Source organism: Coffea arabica, chromosome 8e (assembly GCF_036785885.1).
Source record: "Coffea arabica cultivar ET-39 chromosome 8e, Coffea Arabica ET-39 HiFi, whole genome shotgun sequence".
NCBI classification, from domain to species: Eukaryota; Viridiplantae; Streptophyta; class Magnoliopsida; order Gentianales; family Rubiaceae; genus Coffea; species Coffea arabica.
Genome location: NC_092324.1, coordinates 51,518,307 through 51,537,432, shown reverse-complemented (window position 1 = coordinate 51,537,432; position 19,126 = coordinate 51,518,307). Strand labels below are relative to the sequence as shown.

The 19,126-nt window shown below is 35.9% G+C and overlaps 1 protein-coding gene across 1 annotated transcript; it reads right to left on the bottom strand.

Annotated features, from left to right (window-relative positions):
• Positions 1-1,877: 1,877 nt before the first annotated feature.
• On the bottom strand, positions 1,878-11,776 carry LOC113703906 (respiratory burst oxidase homolog protein A). The gene is made up of 14 exons (XM_027225419.2): positions 10,497-11,776; positions 10,228-10,387; positions 9,948-9,996; positions 8,948-9,061; positions 6,862-7,284; positions 5,276-5,662; positions 5,085-5,180; positions 4,636-4,751; positions 4,321-4,488; positions 3,905-4,064; positions 3,542-3,739; positions 3,331-3,459; positions 3,043-3,121; positions 1,878-2,958 (listed from the first exon to the last, which is right to left on the bottom strand). Exons 1-14 carry the CDS (start codon positions 11,179-11,181, stop codon positions 2,849-2,851), a joined length of 2,874 nt encoding a protein of 957 aa, XP_027081220.2. The 5' UTR covers positions 11,182-11,776; the 3' UTR covers positions 1,878-2,848.
• Between the last annotated feature and the right edge of the window lie 7,350 nt (positions 11,777-19,126).

Here is a 19,126-nt window from a genome sequence, read left to right as displayed (position 1 = left end):
CAAATTCGCCAAGTTTCTTTCTAGATCAATAGCCTACGCAGATGTTGGAAATTTTCCGCAATCCCAACCAAATGGTAGAATAGAACCTGAAAGTCCAAGACAGGATAAAATATACGGTACTCCATCAAACTCCTTCTGATAAGAGCCATGCCTCCAGAGCTTGGGTAGGTACAAAATTATTAGTACGTAATTGGATAATAAGTTATATATGCAAATATGAACTCAAATAAAGATTGATGATTCAAATAAATACTTATATTTTATGCTTTTTGAAGCGGACACCAAGCTTTAATTGTGTAAAGCATAAAATATGCTTGCATACCTACTGTTTAAATTTTCTCATACTCGGCAGTAGTCCAAATTCTAAAAGAAGAGAATTTTACCAGCACCTTTACTCCATATTGAGTTGAGAATGCCTTGCTAATTCTGAATTTCTGATTGACCCCAAAAAAGAAAAAAGTAAAAACAAGCATTAAATTCAAAACAGAAAAAAAGAATGTGATGCATATATATATATTTTTTTCCTGAAATGAAAAAGATTACTCTTTTTCCTTTTATGGATAATGGATCACTTTCCTCTCTTCGTTTGGTCCTAAGGGATACAGTGCTGCCGAATCAAAAATTTGTACGAAGCCCACTGATCTATTTGAACACAGAGAACCCACGGGCTCAATTTGAAGATTGGGCCTACCCAGTGTTTTCAGAATTGAGCCTGGATTTACAAAGAACAAGAATATATTTTATTTTGAGTGGGCGGAAGGTTATCTAGATGTCATTAAAAGAATCTCTTCTTGTCAAATCAAAAAATAATAAGTTGTTTAGAACGTCTTACAAACCATCCATCTTCACCAACTGGGGTTGGGCCAAGTGGTAAGCAGCTTGGTTCCGCTTAAGCAGGTCTCGGGTTCGAAACCTGGCGTATGCAGCTATCCTTGTTGGGAGACTCACCCACCACAGCAAGGTGTGCGACCCGGGTCGACCAACGGATTAGTCAGGGTAAAGCCCTGGATACCGTGGCAGGCAACCAAAAAAAAACTATCCATCTTCACATCCTAGCATTGGCAACTAGATTTGAATGTATGACTTTTATTGAAGAGATGATCTCACTTTATTAATTGAATTAACGTGTGTGTCGCATAAAAAAAATAGTGTATTATTGCAAAGTTATTCATAAATACTACTACAAAGTAGGATGGAAAGTTAGTGACACTAAAGTGTAGGAACGAAAAACACCTAAATGCATGACTATGGTAAGATGAAAGTTCATAAATTATTGCAAAGAAAAAAGATATTGTTTTAAATTGTCTAAGGTAAAATTCTAAGCAGCTAAAGCTAAGTAATTATGATCCTAAATTTCTAATAAAGAAAATAAAAGACTAGCGTGATCCCGGCAAAATTTGAGCTTTAGTCTTTAGCTAATTTGCAATTTGTCGGTACAGATTGCTGACTCTGGCTCCTCTTCTTTTTCTATAACAATTTTGTTTTGCACTAACTAGTAAATAAAATGCCAGACAGGAATGATTAATTGCACATGCTAATGTTTCAGAAAGTCCTAGGGTCAAATAATCAAATGAGGTGGCCATTAATTGGATTGTTCCAGGGTAATAATGCTAGGAATAAGGTGTTTTTTAAATACTATAACAGAAAAGCGACCTTAATGTTTCGTGATGGATTTGCATTTGACTTCGGACGGAAAGCCCAACATGTGATGAACTCAACAGGCAAAAATCAACTAAACAAGAGTTTTGTAAGCGATAACTAGATGAGTTAAAGATGGTGTAATGTGATGGCTTGAAATACACTGTTCAAAATTGCCCAGAACAGCCATCATTCCGCCAGCAGCAGTAAACCAGAGCTGTACAAAAGCGAAAAGGGTATCCATAAAAGAGCTTTTCAAGTATGTGGAATGCCCAAACATTCCTTGGTATAAATTGAATTCAGTTTTTATTCTTACATTACATACACTTGTATCTCTAATCCTCTGAGGAGTGTGAAAGACTGATACTATTGAGTCTCATTTACATATTGTTAATTATCCTACCTATCCTTGATTTCAGCAAACATGCAGTACCGGTAAAAAGTGTGTCATCAAGCTTAGCATTCTGACAAACAAGATAATGAGAAAAATTGCAGCAGACACCTACATCAGCATGATCTTCTAGGATTCCCTGAGCCCACCTCCAAAAAATGCAATAGTTCAATCGGCAAGCCGTCCACCCCAAACTCTACAAATCCAGAAGACCTGCCTCATCTTCACCTAAAAATTATAGTGGCTTTTTTTTTTTTTTTTTTTTTAACATCAAAACCAAACACGAATGTCTCTCTTTCGTGCTCAATTATCATAAAGGTCACGTCTCCCTTTCATGCTCAATTATCACAAAGGTCAACATCTTTTAGCTGTAATGCATTCTCAAGTCTCAGTGATCTCCATTGGATGTGAAGGCCACCATCCTGCGATTTTCCTTTTGATTCTGCCACTTGCATGAAACACAACCTCTACCGCCTGATTCAAATTCAATCGATCTCACAGCCAACCAGAATCATTTCTGGTCGTGAGGATCTACTTTAAACAAACGCGGCTAAACCATTGTTGCCAATGTACTTGTATATCTCTACTTTTCTCTTTTTTTCAATGAATTTTTTTGCTGCCCTAACGCAGAACTGTACAACATTTCCTGCCTTCTTTATGCCTTTCCTTTTCTGTTATTTCACCCTTCTATGGTGCTCCAATCGAGCATCAATGTGGTAATGATGTTTAGTCAACTAACTATCTGTTGACACATCTTTCTTGGTGTTTCAGCTAAGATCAAAGTACTTCTTCTATGGCATAATTTTATCTTACGGCAGTCTAAAAATGCTCTTTATGGAACTCGAATTTGGTTGAACCCTTCTGGTTGTACTCCTGGCAAAGCTTACCTAGCTCTTTGGCCAAGACTGGAGCCCCGCAATAGAAAACTCCTGTCCAGATAATTAATTATGATTGCGATACACTGCCTAACAAGAATAAAATTCTGATGTTTAGGTTCAGAAAAATGCACTTACCTATCCTAGCATTAGCATGCTTGGTGCAAATTTTAGAGAGTACTTTCTTCCAGTTAGGCCTTGCAAAATGTGTTCGCACCTGTGAATAGATAATTAGAATTAGTCTTTTTCTTAGATAAAGCACAAACCTCGAATTTTCCATCACCATATCTCTTTGGGACCATCAACCAAAATGAGAAATTGACCATCACTTCAATTCAGCTGGTTCAATTCCAAAATTATAGATATACTGGCCTTTCTACAGGCATTTGGAGTATGATAAAAGTACTAATACTTGAAACACCTTACCCTAGTGCCAGATACGACATCAACACCGTTTTTAGCATGATTAAGTGCCTGAACCATGGTTATGAGAGCTGAACGTGCATCGCCTTCTTCATATACACTGGTTAAGTAGTTATGCATCTCAATAACGCCCTAGAATTCAGAAGCAGAAACATAAGTGCATATGATCTAGAATGTCTTCTATTGATACAGAAGACCATAAACATCGCATTACCCTTTGATCAAGTTCAGCAACTTCATTCATCACACCTTTAAACCAATCGAATGATACTTGTTCCCTCGTCACCCAGTAGAAGTAAGCGTTAGTTGTCCTTAATGTCTTCTTGCGTTTTCCAGAAACCTTGTCAAGAGAGGGAGATGTTGTGGATCCATTACTCTGATCTGAATGCCTACTGAAGTCTGTAACTGAATCCTGAAAGTTAGGAAACTGAACTCAAGCTCGTGTATGAGTAAGAACATTGTGCAGAATAATTAATATCATGTAAGAATTTGTTAAAACATGGTAGCATGTCTCAGTATTTGCTGGATGATGGAAGTACTGCAGATAGTTCATCTTAGTAAGAACATAGGAACTTACGGCCTGCTCCTCCATCTTGACAATGTTGTTGAGTAAATCTTTTAGGATACTGATGAATGGTGTTGCTCCTATCCCAAGACCAACAAGTAACAGCACATCGTACTTCCGATAGTCTTGTGCTGGAGCCCCATATGGTCCATCAATTAATAGCTTTGGCAAACTAAGATGCACAGGAATATATTCAAAAAGGCAGTTACAGTGCTGTTTTGATATAAGGAAACCAAAATTATGACAAAGTTGGCAGGTAAAAGAGGTTAGTCAATTCTATCTGACAAACTTGCACATAAAGAATACGAATTACTTACAAGTAGCATTTAGTAAAGAGATCTTGTCAAATTTATTTATAAAAGCAGCATTTGTTAATTTGAAGACATCTACAAGTAGCTCCAACTACTGTATTAATTAAGGACATATACCTTCTCTTGGTTGTCTCATCTGCTCTAAGCAGCCCACTTTTCCCAGCCATGGGAGGTTCACAAGCCTCTGAGAATACCCTTTTAAGTTCTTGTGTCCAATCACCAAGCTGCCGGATATGAATGCTGAGGTAGTCATCTCCAGGAGCTGAAGTAATGGAAAATGGATGCCTGTATATCGAAACATTAAAAGGTGAATTGAGAAGCTAGGAAAATTACATTGTTGGACATTGGTAAAGAGGAAATAGACCATGAAATAAACCAGGCTAAAGAGGCCATAAAATGCATCATATTGTGCAGGCAAAATTTTTTGCTTACCATTCAAATGGAGAAACAGTTGGGCATTGGACAAACATGTACTGTCCACTCTTATATCGAAATTGAGGAGGCTTGGACATTTGCAGTGTGAGGACATTTCCAGGGTAAATTGCAACCTGAAAGGGTAGAAAGTTGATAGTTTTCACTACCCTCAAAATGAATAAGAGTAGGCTTCTATGAAAGAACAGCAACAAGAATCAGGAGAGTTTTTCCTAAGTTTGCAAAACTTTCAGTTGTGGCCATAAAATTGAGTTCCTTTATTTGCTTCTCCAATTTTCTTATTCTTCGTCAATGTGAAATGAAACCAGCCACTAATTTGACAGTTAAATCATGCACATGATGCCTAGCTTCAGTTTATTAAAAGTAGAAAAAGAAGCCTTTAGAATTGGTACTCTCATAATTGCATGAACAAGGCTAGTATGATACTTGAGAGTTGGCTATTAATTGACCTTTAGAAGTCGGACAGGATAGAATCCTGAGCGGAAGGATCTAAGGGTCCTTTCCCCTGCATATAGAAGTACAGGAACAGCTAGAAACATCCATGTCTGCAAGCAAATGAGGATGTCCGTTAAGCTAACTAAAATGGAATTACCTGTAATTTGATTTATAGCAAAAGGAAATCAGGAGTTGGCAACTATACCGTTTTAAGGTACCATTTGTGCACAAGGTAAAGGAAAAAGCCATGAATGATGAGCAAGATGTAAACAACCACAAACAGGTGATGTGAATACCAGAAGGCATTGAAGCCAGTAAGCCTGTCAAAGGGCTTGGGCAACTTAACAAGGCTCCGCCTAAACCACCGCGTTGCAAGAGTGAAAGCAATTGCCATGAAGATAACCATCAGAATTCCAGTCACACCTTCAACTCCTCGTACCAGGTCCAAATATTGGGGCTTATGTTGCCCGAAGACATTGAAGAAATAATGAGCATAAGTTTCATCAGTTTCATTTATAAGCCTGGGAAAATCACATGCAAGGTGGTTTCCAGCATGGAGTATGACACCAATAACAATGGCTGCTGCAATGGTCTTCAAAGAGAACAAGAAAAGTCAGGATTTTACATAACCAACCATGATAAGCAGTGCAGGTTTTAGAATATCCTATCATACAACAGAACAAAAAATTCATTTTCGTTGACTGGTGCAGTAAATCTTGTCTAAAGATTTGTAAGAATCAGTTGCGCCAAGGATCGCATAGAAGTGCCATGAACCTAGTAGGTTGCTCTTATGAGTCAAACTTTTGAACATCATGCTCAAATTTAAAGGCTACATAACATAATTGGATGTTTTAACATATATCACTCCCAGAAGTATTTTTGAGAATCACAATAATCATTGATGGCACGTGGATATCTAGTGATGAGGCATGAGAACCCATGGATTCTTGATGCTGTCTTACCCCCAATCATCTACAAGTGAAACCTCTAGTTTTCACCTGGTATAACTTTTAATACTAATTTGACAAGTTATCAATGCTCGTGATACAAGTTATTAATGCATCAGGGGTATGGATTTAGACTGCAGGGGTGTGGATTTAGTCATCCCTAAATTGCATAAATTCTTATTTTATATTGTCTTCTCTTCTCACAATAAGGAAAAACTTTTAATAATCAAGCCGCAAATAATTTTTTTGCGATATTAACAGTCTTTCTCCACGCTGGACTACAATTGAAGTGCATTATGCAGTACAACAATCTATGGCTAAAATGACTCTAGAATGAACTTATCTCATCCAATATGTCACACAAAGCCATCTATCCTTTAAGTCGATTGTAGCACGTACCTCGCTTTTCCGTGGCCAACATTTAGGGAACTTTTTTATGGTACCCACTACCCAATAATGTTATGTACACATAATAAATATATACCATCCAGTTGACTATTTAAGCCTTTTTACAATGCACAACTTTGCTACATAATACAGTTTTGATTAACGTATTGATGTCTGCCAAAGCTTGTTTTTATGATCATTTGTTAAGTTAATTCGAGTCCCTTTTTTTTGGAAGTGGTCAAATTTTGCTTCTTGTGAAATCAAAGCGAAGGCAGACAGAAGGTATATCTATTGCGATTCATGGTTGACATCAACGGATCACGCTGACTTATTCATAATGTATCTCAGGTGGGCCCAAAGATTAACGCCTAAAATAAGACAAGCAATGAGGAGGAAATTTTCCTTGTGAAAACTGAAAAAGTGAAGCTGAGTCAGTCTCAACTCTTTTTTAACTTACCTTGTGGAAGTTGATGTTGTCGTCAAAGGGCACAAGATACCCCAACCTGGTGGACCTCAGCCACGTAATGGTGTTCCTGCACACAGGCAATAGAACAAGAGCCATGTTGAATTTAAGCGTCTCAGCCGCACCTTTAGCCGTGAGGAGACAGTAGCCCATGACCTTAAATGCATCCTTCTGCTTGTACTGATAAAACTTCCAAGTGAAGAGTCCAACCATAATCACGAACCACAACGTCAGAACCCAAATTCTCCTCCAATTTTCTTGCACGTAATAAACCAATTTTGTGCTCATAGTTCTGATGGGGCCTTTTTTCCTCAGCCCTTGTAGGTTTTGGCTCAAAGCTTGGCTCGTGTAGCTCAGGGCTTGGCTGTAGCTTAAATACGTGTCCTTTTGAAGCAGTAGTGTTTCCAGCTGCCACAACTGCATCATCATGAAAAACCAACATGAAAGAAATATATATGGGATCAGAAAATCAGATGAATCATCAAATCATGCTACCCACGCCACCAAGGACAATTCAACATTTCACCTACTCATTACATTACAATACAATACATTAGTGTTTGTAATCCAGGGCCACAGCTTGTTGAGCACGTGTTTGTGCTTAAAACGCGCGTTTCAAGTCAAATAGGGGAACCCAACAATGGATGGGTGGATAAGTGGTGCCTGGACCGCAAAAGCGGTCGCAGGGGAGGGTAGCATCGATAGTTTTCTGTAGAAGTGGAATCAAAAGTACATCTAAAGCACTACTGTCATTTTGCACCACCTAGTAATTTCGTGTATGCAAACGTATAGTAACAGTTATCAAATACTTTTACTGTGTAAGGAAAAAAATATTTTTAGATCTAATGTACACTTTAAAAATGGGATTGTATGCAAGTAAGATTTAACTGCTCAAATTTTTTTTTGATTAAATGAACCTATACCTTTTTTTTTTTTTGAGGGGGGTGGGTTGGGGAAGGGGGGGTTATATTACACTAGACTAGAGTTCTTTATAGAATATAGAACGAAAACATATGAAGGAAAATATATGGATAAGCCTGAAATTAGAAAAGTTACGATAAGAAAACATAGCCATACTCTTTGTTTGATTAAAATTTCATTCTAATCAACTTGATATGGATCATGTTTGAGAAGGGGTAAAAAAAAATTAAAAGACTATCACATGAAATTTACAGCACTGTTACTAATGAAGTCAACCCGTTTTTTCATAAAAAAAATAATAATAAAGTAAACTAATGACAGAATCACACTAATGGAGCTGGAACACGCCCAATCAATCAAACATCCGTACTTGCAATTTTCTAACAAATATTTTGTCCATATTTCTCTGGTTCTCTCTCTCTCTCTCTCTCTTTTTCCGTTTGTGGCCAAACTGAGACTCCCTCTCATGTGTGGGAAAATAATAATTATTTCTACAATTTCATAAAGTAGCATTTACTGTTATTTTCAGGTTAGCGTACAGCAAGTAGAACAAATAACTCTTTATCATTTCGATATCTGTCCAGCTAATCTGTCCTAAATTAGGTACCAACAACGTTGTTAAAAAGAGAAAAAAAAATCATCATGGAGAAAAGCATTATCTGGTTTCATATAGGCTCATGTTGGTATTATTGCTCTCCGGAATATTCCAAAGCCAATCTAATATAATCCATAATAATTTGAGGAGACCAAAAAAAAAAAAAAAAAGAACGACTGAAGTACCGAAATTGTTAAACAACTTATGACCAATTAAGCAGTGAGCCGAAACAGAAAGCAAATTAAAAGTAATACACAACTAATAACTAATAGAGCAGTTCGTTTCTTCTTCGTGTACGGTTGAACAAGGAGAAGTAACCCACCACAAACTTTAGTCAAGCATTTGTCATCCAACTACTGACTCTCTGAAAACAAAAAAGTCTGATATATAATTATTAATTTAGTTACAACCATTTTCTTAGAACGAGTCCAAGACGTGCTTTGACGGGCGTCTGAACTCAGATTACTTGTTTTGAATAACTAAATTCAATAATGTGATCGATTCAGTAGATAGGGAATGGAAGGATGATTAATTGTCGCGCAAGCAACTAATTAATCATTTTACCTCAATGTAGCCAAGCCTTTCAGGATCTAACTCTTCCATGATCAAAGCTGCATATTCCTCTGCTTGCTCCTTCAATCTTGATAACTTATTTGCAGAAGCACTTAGCATGATAATCTGCATTAATTATTTTAAATTAAACCACCACCCAAAAAAAAAAAAAAAAAGAGAGAGAGAGAGAGGGAAAAAAATTATCTTCCACGTGGAGTAGAAAAGAGTACCCTCACCAACCCCAGTGAAAATGACTTAAAGCTAATTTTGAAACTGTGTGTGGTGCAAACTGGAGAATATCGGCAAGTGACACAGGAGCATGTCAAGCTTTACGAATTCTGGTAATTCGAATATTCAAGTCCGTTATCCCCAAAGATAGATAAAAAAAAGTGGGAAACGTCAGAAATCAAGAAAAAAAAAAAAAAAAAACCTCATCTAATCACTGTCTAAAACCACATATACCATGGATTCGTTGGCTTGGGATTTTTTTTTTTCCAATTTATACTCACCAAATCACGCCTAACCCAAAAAACATAAAAATTATAAACCACCGCCCTCCTTAGCTTAGCCATAACAACTCTGCCGTAGTTTTAATCTCATGCATATGCATGCATGTATGTATCTACTTATATAAAATTAAAATTATGAGTAGTACACAGTACTTTTATTTTATGTTATTTTTTTTACAGTATTGCAAAAGTTATAAGTCGTCTGCTAATTGAAAAGGTCAGCTACACCCTTTCTTTTTTTCTCTTTTTTTTTTGGGGTCACCGGAATCTGACAGACTGTGATCTACTATATGTAATGATTAGTTTAAGCCTAAATCAAATGTTTTTTGACCTTGCACCTCACAACTGGTCAATAATAATTAGTTAAATCAAGGGTTAAATAAAAAAGATTATGGTTTACAAGATCAGAAAGCCTATTTGGGAGTACTAATCAGAAAATCAAGAGCACTTAAAATTCTTTTACCTTGGTCACGTGGGAGGAATAAGGTTAGAAAAATTAGTACCTCTTTAACTTCCTCTTCAGTAATTCGACCATCTTCGTTCTTGTCCACCCTGTAACCCAAGCTACGCATTAATCATTTGGATACAAAAGGACAATATTGACCCTGCACGCAACCGTACTAATTTTTGGAAGTAGCTGTATATTTGTCATTTCGTTTCTTAATAACCACTCCTCAATGATTAATTCCTACAAATAACATATATACTATAGCTTTCACCTCCATCTTTTTACTGTGATTAGCGTAATTTTCTTCAATTAGTTAAGGATTAAGTAAACCATACATGTCAAAGAATATCTGAAGCCGAGAATCAAAACTCTGATCGGTGATCTGGGACCAGTACTCGAACAGTTCATCTCGGCTGATCTTCTCCACCTTCAATCTTCTCCTTCTGCTTAATGCATCAAATAATTCCAGCGCAAATTCCTTAGAATCTCTCATCCCTTCATCCAAATAATAAAAAAAAAAGCATCGAATATTCCGATTAATATATATATATATATATGATGTAAGTGAATAATCATATTAATATATTAATATATTTGTGTTAACCTATGCATTGTGCGAAATCGGCACGGTAAAGATAACCCTCTTTAGCAAGCTTGTAAAAATTTTCCTGAACTTCGTTCCAGGCATCAACGCCGTTAGTTTTGCTGTTACTGATGAATTTGAGTCCTCGCAGAGCTTTCTGAGCGCCGGAACGAGTTCGGTCGAGCTGAGCTCGCTGTCGACGCATGGCGCGAGCCGCTAAAGCCGATTCCAAGCCACTGTTCCCTGCTCCTGTCGACGGGGCTGGAGTACGTGATGCATGTCCATGGCTCCACGAAAACCGCCGCAGCTCCGCCTTAAGCTCCTGGGAGAATTGCTTCGCCTTCGCCTTGGCCTCCGCCTTCAGCTCTTGGGAAAACTGCAGAAGGCGGTTGGACGAGCTCCTCTTCATCGTCGGGGACCGAGAAACGCTGGCCGAGCCTGAAACTGGCGTCTCAACTCCGCTTAAACTCCCGCCGGTGAGTACAGTGACGTCATTGTCCACGTTGATGACAGTCGCCGGTTCGACGCTCCGTAAAATGATGGTGTCATCGTCTTGGAGATCAAGCGTGACCTCGACGAACTCTTCCGTACCTACTGATGACGCAGCGGCAGAGTCGGTCCCGGGGGAGGAGGAGCTGCTGACGGCTCTATCCACCGGAACAGAGTCGGAGCCCCACCGACGTTCGTGCTTCGAAAATCCTCTCATTTAAAAAAAAAAAAAAGTAGTGGAATATAGAACAATAAAATTTGAATGGGGGTGGTGCAGGATAATGAGGTTGGGATGGTGAGATGGTCTAATACTGAGAAAGGGTAAAGTAAATCAGAACTGAGAAGTAGCAGTACTGTTAAAATAATAGCAGTGATAGAGAAGGGGTAGTAGTAGTACGCGTCCGGAATCTAACGGAAAAGACATGTACGCGGTGGAAGTGGAATGTTACTATAATGAGATAGAGAGAGAAACGGAAAAAGTAGAGAGAGAAGGAGGAGGCGAAAGAGACAAGGGTCCTCTGGGTCTGGGGAGAGAGAGCTAGGCAGAGAGAGAGAGAGAGGAGAAACGGGGGACCGATGGAGATGGTTTTGTTTGAGGTGGTTTTATGCATTGGTATTTAGTCTGCGAAGTGAATCAACGATAGGAGGAAAGTTGAGGGAGAGAGACGGAGGGAAAGAGGTGACCATGTCCGATCGATCCGTCCTCCTTCCTGAAGAAAAATTCTACTGACACCACTTAAATTATACTAGCGCTGTGTATCTCTACGTGGTTGATACCCCTTTTTCCTTTTCCTTTTCCTTTTCCTTTTCTATTTATAAGAGCTTATTTCCTTAATAACTCAAATTTGTGTGACATATATAGATTATAGGTAAAGCATTTTATCAATTAGATTATATTTCATTAGTACTTAATTGATTAAGAATAGCACTGAACTACTGATAAAGGATGGCATTTTTTATAGCAATAAAAAAAATGATATTTTTTATGAGTTTTTCTAACAGGTGCACTTAGGGCACTCGTTAAGACACCTAGTATTCACCTAACATACCATATTTATATACATATTAATAATTATTATTCTCTCGTACATTTATATACTTTTTCTATTTAATCTTATATGCCATTTCTTGTATTTATTTATTTTTTCTAATTAATCTTATATTTCTAAAAATATAACACCTAAAATATATTTTAACGAGTATTCTATGATGCCCGGTTTGTTTGGACAGAGTATTATTTGAAATAATTACTATAGCACTTTTTGTGATGTAATGTATATGAGATAAAAAAGTGGTTGAAAATATAAAAAGGTGAGTTGGAAAATATGTTTATGAGTTGGAAAAGGTGAGTGGACATGATTGCTTGATGTGTGTTTTTTCCTTTAAAAAAAGTATAAATGTTACATACACATGATTTTGAAAGTTATAAACGCCTCTGAATATCTATTTTTTTTCTACATCTATAATCATGCATCCTTGATTTAGGTATTTCCACCTGTTCGTTTTATACACATTCAAATATCTTTGAGACAAAATAAAAGAGTTTTATTTATTTATGTAACTTTTACTGTATCTATGATATCACTAGATTTTTTTTTTCCTTTAAAACAAAAGATTAGAAATCTTCATTAGTTCAAATATAGACTCGTCATGAAACAGAGCATATAAAAAATCACATGCTATGGCGGTGTTTGCTCTCTCTCTCTCTCTCTCTAGTTTATATATACATATATATATATATATATATATTTCCCCCTTCACTAGGAAGCCACCTTGGAACATGAGAATTCCGATAGTGGATCATGTTAGATTCATTTTATGGTCTGATCAATCTGGAATGCAGTCACATCAAAAATAAATGTGTAAACTAATAATGAGCGCGAGTTTATGAATTGAAAGCACTAAAGCTTCATTTTGGATACAATTAGTTAGGTATATCATATATGGAATGAAAGATCCAACTTGCAAAAATGGATCTCAACATCCTTGCATGCACTCTTTAGTTCGGTCTCACACGGGTCTCAACTTGAATTAGAGCTTGAGTTCAATTTTGTTTTTTCATCTCTTCTCTTCCAAAATGGACATTTTTAAAGAATTCTGGAGGGCCATAAATTCAACTACAATTTCATTAAAACGTGTGATACAACGTAATTAGTGCTAACTTTAAAGTTTGGACGAGCTCCCACTTAATTGCAGCAATCGATCTATACAATCTTCACGCTTAACTTTAATTTTCTGTATTAGTATTAAGGGCACGCGCAATTTGTATGCAGTTCACAAGTAATTAAAATGAATTAATTTTGTATACATTTTGTTTTTTTTTTACGTAGATAAAGTTATATAAAATTTTCATTAAAAATCCTTGGCTTATAAGGTTATAGTAATTTGGTAGTTACATTAGGGTAGTTATGACTAACAAAATGTCATTAGATGATGAGAGTAAAAATTAGAATTTGTAAGGGCAAAATCAGAAATTCAAAAAATGACAAAAATTGTTTACGCTAAAAAAATATTTTTAGTTTATTTTATCGACAACCAATAAAAATTTAACAACGATGCAAAGAAATTGTTGTACTACATCCATTGATGAGTACAAGATGATTAAAACAAAATCTACTCTCTAAACTGTGTGTTCCTATAACAAGTCATGCCAGAGATTAATTAACAAAATTATATTTTGGATGGGAAGTCATTTGGGCTTTGAATTTGATTACACAAGGAAGTAACTTAATCGGTAAACATCGATTTTTTATTTTTTATTTTTGAGTGAGTAAACATCGAATTCAACTAAAGGTTACTTTTGCAAATTGAAATATTCGTTTAGAATTTGGAAAAAGATAACCAGTAAATTAACTTCTTGCTTAAGATATAATGCTGAAAAAGACGAGACATTATTGACTTCTAGCCTACACTCTTCAAAACCACATGAATATTTTCACAAGATCAAAGCTGGAAAAACAGAGAGAGTACTATTTCAACCACTCATAAAAGAAGCAGAATCTAACAAGTAACAACCTCTTCTTATGGGCAATTTAATCAATAATCTTTCTTACGCTAAGGACATAAAGTCTATTGCGGCATTCTTGCCAGCAAAAATAGATTATCGAATTCAGATGACTCCTCTTACTTACGTTCAATTGGAGGAGCCAACTTTTATTTTCAAGTAGTTGGCCGAAATGCAAATTAATGTTTTAAAGGGTTTTAAGTCTGATTCTTTATCATAGTACAAGTGGTAAACGATCAATATTGCCAATATAAATTGACTCAATTGACGAGAACAGACAATTTTCTTTAAAAAAATTGTGTGTTTAAATTCTACTGTTGATATAAGGATTGTATTAGCAGGCGATTTATAAAAATCTTTATGAGGGACCTATGGTTTCGACAACATTTATTGACTTATGGTGATGACTGGAGTTAAATCTTTTTTTTTTCCAAAAAAAAAGGTACACATGTCTTTCTATTTGGATTGCAATTTTCTGTCAAAAAAACTTTTGCATTTTCCGTAAACACATTTTTTAATCACCTTTTTATCTCACATACATCAAATCGTTACAATATATTTTTCTATAAAAAAATCTTAAACATAGCAATCCAAACAGGAAATTTAGACGAAGATATCATTAAAAGATAAAAAATTTCATGAACAATGAATTTCTAAGGTAAACTTAATTGAGGATTTATATAGGAAAAATCATAAAGGGTTCACTTTTTTAGAAGGCTTAAATTCAAAATCATTTTGGTTATCTCAATATATTTAGACCTAAGTTCAGTATTGATGTTTCTAAACATCATCCTTAAAAAAAATCACAAAATAATAAGGAGATAATATTCAAGCTTTGAATGTTTAAGAAATATCAACTCAATATGAGTGGATGAAACACGATAAAATAGAATATGCCAACATGGGATCCTCAAAGTCGAAGGCAAAAGGGATTTTTGCTGAAGAGATTCAAATTACAAAGATGTGAACATTTGTATTGTATTGTACAAAAGCAAAAAAGAAATCCAATCCATTTGTTTTCACACACACACACACAATTGTCAAATGATTAAGCAGGGCAAAGTTCGGAACCCCTTTCACATCATCGATGTTGGAAGTGGAAGTGGAAGTGGATCATGATGCATGAGTTGGTGAGGTTCTAGAAGATCTCTAGTACGAAAGCCCACGGTCCATTTGGGCCCACTTCTTTCGAAAGTGCCAAGCGGAATTCTATCGGTCATGAGGCCACCAACTCCCTCGATTCCCATGACTTGTAAAATTAATGGCCTCAATCCTAAACCCATTGTGACGTTTACTCCAAGCCGGGATGGGGAATGGAAATCCTCCAAGCCATCTACTGACAAAGTCGATCCCTTTTTTGCCCTTTTTTTTTTTTTGTTTTTTTATTAAAATATGTGGTCGACTTTCAAATGATAATGCTTGAAATCAATGAAAAATTATTGAGCTACAAATGTGTATAATCCTTCAAATTTCTGTAATTCTCAATTTTTTTTTTGACCTTTTTTTTTTCTTTTGCGCTTTGGATGCATCAGGACATAGAGGAAGATCCCAAAGTTAAAATTATTCTTTAATTTGAAAAAGACAATCTTCAAATAAATTCTTTTTTAATTGTTCTAGTAAAGCAAATTTTCTTGTGCTTGGTTTCCCTCAACTTAAATCATCCTTATATTTTTGTTACCACGAGCTTCCATCCCATGATGCTCAGAAATTAGTAGTGGTGTAAATACGAAAACCTATTCCAAATGGTTTAGAAGTACACAAGACATATCGCGTTGAAGATTGGTGTACCGTTTATGAAATCTCAACCTTTTGTTTCCCTTTTTTTTTTTTTTTAACTTGCAACAGAAACCTCTGATCCGTTGTCTTCATGAACTAATTTATAAACCAAAAGAGACAGCAAAAATACAAAAAAAAAAAAAAAAAAAAGTTGAAGGAAACCTTCTTGTGTTTGGATTGCAAGTTTTCAAAGAAAAATTATAATAATATTTTTCGTGAACACATTTTTCAATCATATTTTTATCTCACATATATCAAATCGTTACAGTAATTTTTCTACAAAAAAATCAAAAAAAAAATGCAATCCAAACAACATATGGCCTTACTAGTAAACCCAAAGTACGGCATTCTAATTCACGACAAATTTTCAAAACCTGATCACAAAGGGCAAGCTTTTTTTTTTTAAAGGAAAGCTCAATGGAAACTCTGATTCTTTTGAGGTCATGGCTAGGAAAAGAGGAAAGTCAAGTATTAGAGTCAGGAACCTCATGATGATTCTTGGGTTGAATTTAAATGGGTCTTGGATGCTTGGAATCAAGTTGCTATTCATGTTATTCTCTCATGGAAGATAAGCCATTCGAATTCCGCCAATCAGGAATGTAAACTATATTGGAAAGAACAACCAATTAATTTACGAGGCGTTGGGTTCAAACCTCACATTTCAGGGTCGATCGTAGTCCAGTTTATGTTAAAATTATTCAACAATTTTTATGGATTTATTTTCCCTCATCGTTTGAGTTGTTTAACCCGGCAACAACATGCATCGAATTCGCGCATATGTCTGAAAAGCGTAGTCTGCAGGCAGGCCATGGTCTGTACTCGTATCAGATTAGGTAGGCAGGCAATACAGCTATTTATTTATTTATCTACCTACAAATTTTTCTTGTGTTTTCAGTCTAAAGATGGATGGAGGAGTTGATCTAAACCAAGAAAATTTGCACGGGGGCTGTAGACTCTGAAAAGACCAAACGAATGACGAACAAATTAATTGCATGAAAGCCAATCAATGTTCAATCTTGACAAGTCAAGCGAAGAACGTATGGTATGAGAACAAGCGAAGTAATCTGACAATTGATGAAGAAACAGGTCAGTCATTGTCTCACCGGTTGCAGCTTATACTTTTCGCCTTCATGGGTTGGTAAGGGCGAATCTGTTTTGACTCCCATGCATGTATGCTTTACCTTAGCAGTGGAGATGTCGTCCCTTGCCTCACGTCTTTCCAATTAACGCGTTTCGAGTCTTCTCACAACTTTTCCAAGTTCCAACTGAAAAAGCATTCTATGAGAGTTGATCAAAGCACTACTATTTTTTGGTAGGTAAGATAAAGACTTTGAAAATTGAGTGAGAGGACATGTTTATTTCGGCTATAGAATATGTGGATTTTTTCCATTATAGATAGATGGTGTTCCAAGTCTTTTATCGATTGATGCCGTACGTCAAAAGGTTTCAATAGACTTGTTTTTTTTTTTTTTTTTCAGTTGATTATGTTAATTAATTTGACAGATTTTGATTTTAAATAATCAATTTTTGTGATATTTCTCGTTTACTCCTGTATTCAGTTCAGATGATTGATTATTTAATAGCCAAATAAACTGAAATTCACAATGAACTTTTTGGAAAAATTTTGATTATTCTCTACAATTATTTTTCATAGTGCAAAATTTAAAACAAATGGGAACAAGATCAATAATAATGTTGATCCACGTATGGATCAATACAAGGTACGTACAAGGAGAAAGCAGCATGTCAGTCAAATCCGCAATAGGTTTCTCTTTCACACAATTTTGGGACACAAGTTTCTTTTTCATTAGGTATTCTTTTTGATGTGGTAACAATAATAGTTTCAATAGCGATAAAAACCAACGTACCTATCATGGCCGTCATCATCTTTCTTATATGCCAAAGACTTCGTAGCAAGAAATTGTCGACAGACAGGCCTTGCAATAGTAGCATGACCCTTTTTTTGTTCTCTTCGGCAATCATACTAAGAGGATATATATTACATATCAGGTCAAATGATGACGAGCTATACTAAGAGGATAATGCGAAACAGCATTGGAACTTACAATTGTTTTTTTTTTTTTTTCCTTTTTGGTACATGATAGAGCCCTGGTAAATTTGATCATGCAAATGAGTTTAGACGGCTTACATTTCTCATGCATGATCAATGTCGTCTTGGGAGTTTTTGGTGAAAATATTTGATCTATATGCTTAAGTATACCATTTATTGCCATAACCAATCTCACTTGTCCTTTTTAATATACCTTAGATCAGTGGCTCATTCGGGATTCACACATGTCCCATGCAAAAGCAAATCCCACTTCAAATATTAATTGATTAGATTTGTCTTGCATGCAGCATAAAAGGATGAATAAAGGCAAGAAGGCCTTTTGATTTTAATATGTTACTCAAGCCAAAAAAAAAAAAAAAAAAAAGTCAATGCAGTGAAGACCTACTCTGCCACTAACACCATGGAATGGAGCAAGAAAAGCTTCTTATTTTTCGTGTTTATTCCTTTTTCTCGAGAAATTTCAGAAGCTGATCGCCAATAGTAAAGGGGTAATGTAACAGTTTGCTATAGCGCTAAAGAGGCCAAGTGATGGGTTAGGGCCATGTGGTTAGTGATGCGCCACAAAAGTGGAAATCACCACAAGCACATAGCCAGTCTAATTTCTCGTCCCACGAATCTTCATTGCTCGTCTGATTCTTATTCAATTAGAGGATTCTATTCATTTCATGACGAAATTAATTACTAATTCTGATGTTTGGATGAATATTTACTTTTAGCCCAATGAGTCAAGAAGATGGATTGCTAACGTTTTCAAAAGCATGAAGTGTGAAGTGACAATTTAAGAAATTGTTGATCATATAGAGCCTAGAACAAGAGTAACTTCTTTCGAAAAATAAATTCCTATACATAAGTCTTTGGACAATAAAACTTCATTTGACCATTTATAGTACTAAGGTTGAGCACCGCCAAAATCTATGGACTGTTTAGGTTTTCATTTTTACTTGTACACATCAACCAAAAGTCCAATTGACGTTATCTTGGAAAATTTTTAATAAACAGATGGGGATCTATGGCTAATCCTTCAGTATTTGTGAGTGGTTTTTATTTACAAAAAAAAAAAAAAAAAAAAAACCCAATCGACCAATCAACAAAACTCGAATCTACTTAATTATCAAAGTTCAAGCTCGAGAATGACGTGTCGAGATTCTTGCATGTGTCCAAAAAGTTTCTAAATCCAAATGTATGGGAATTTACATTTGAGCCCGAGCCCTCCAACGGTGAATGCATTATACTACGGTCATTGGATACCATGGGGGTTCTCTATTTTCGTGGTTATGGGCCTCTACTATTGGGACTCCATTCACTACGTTG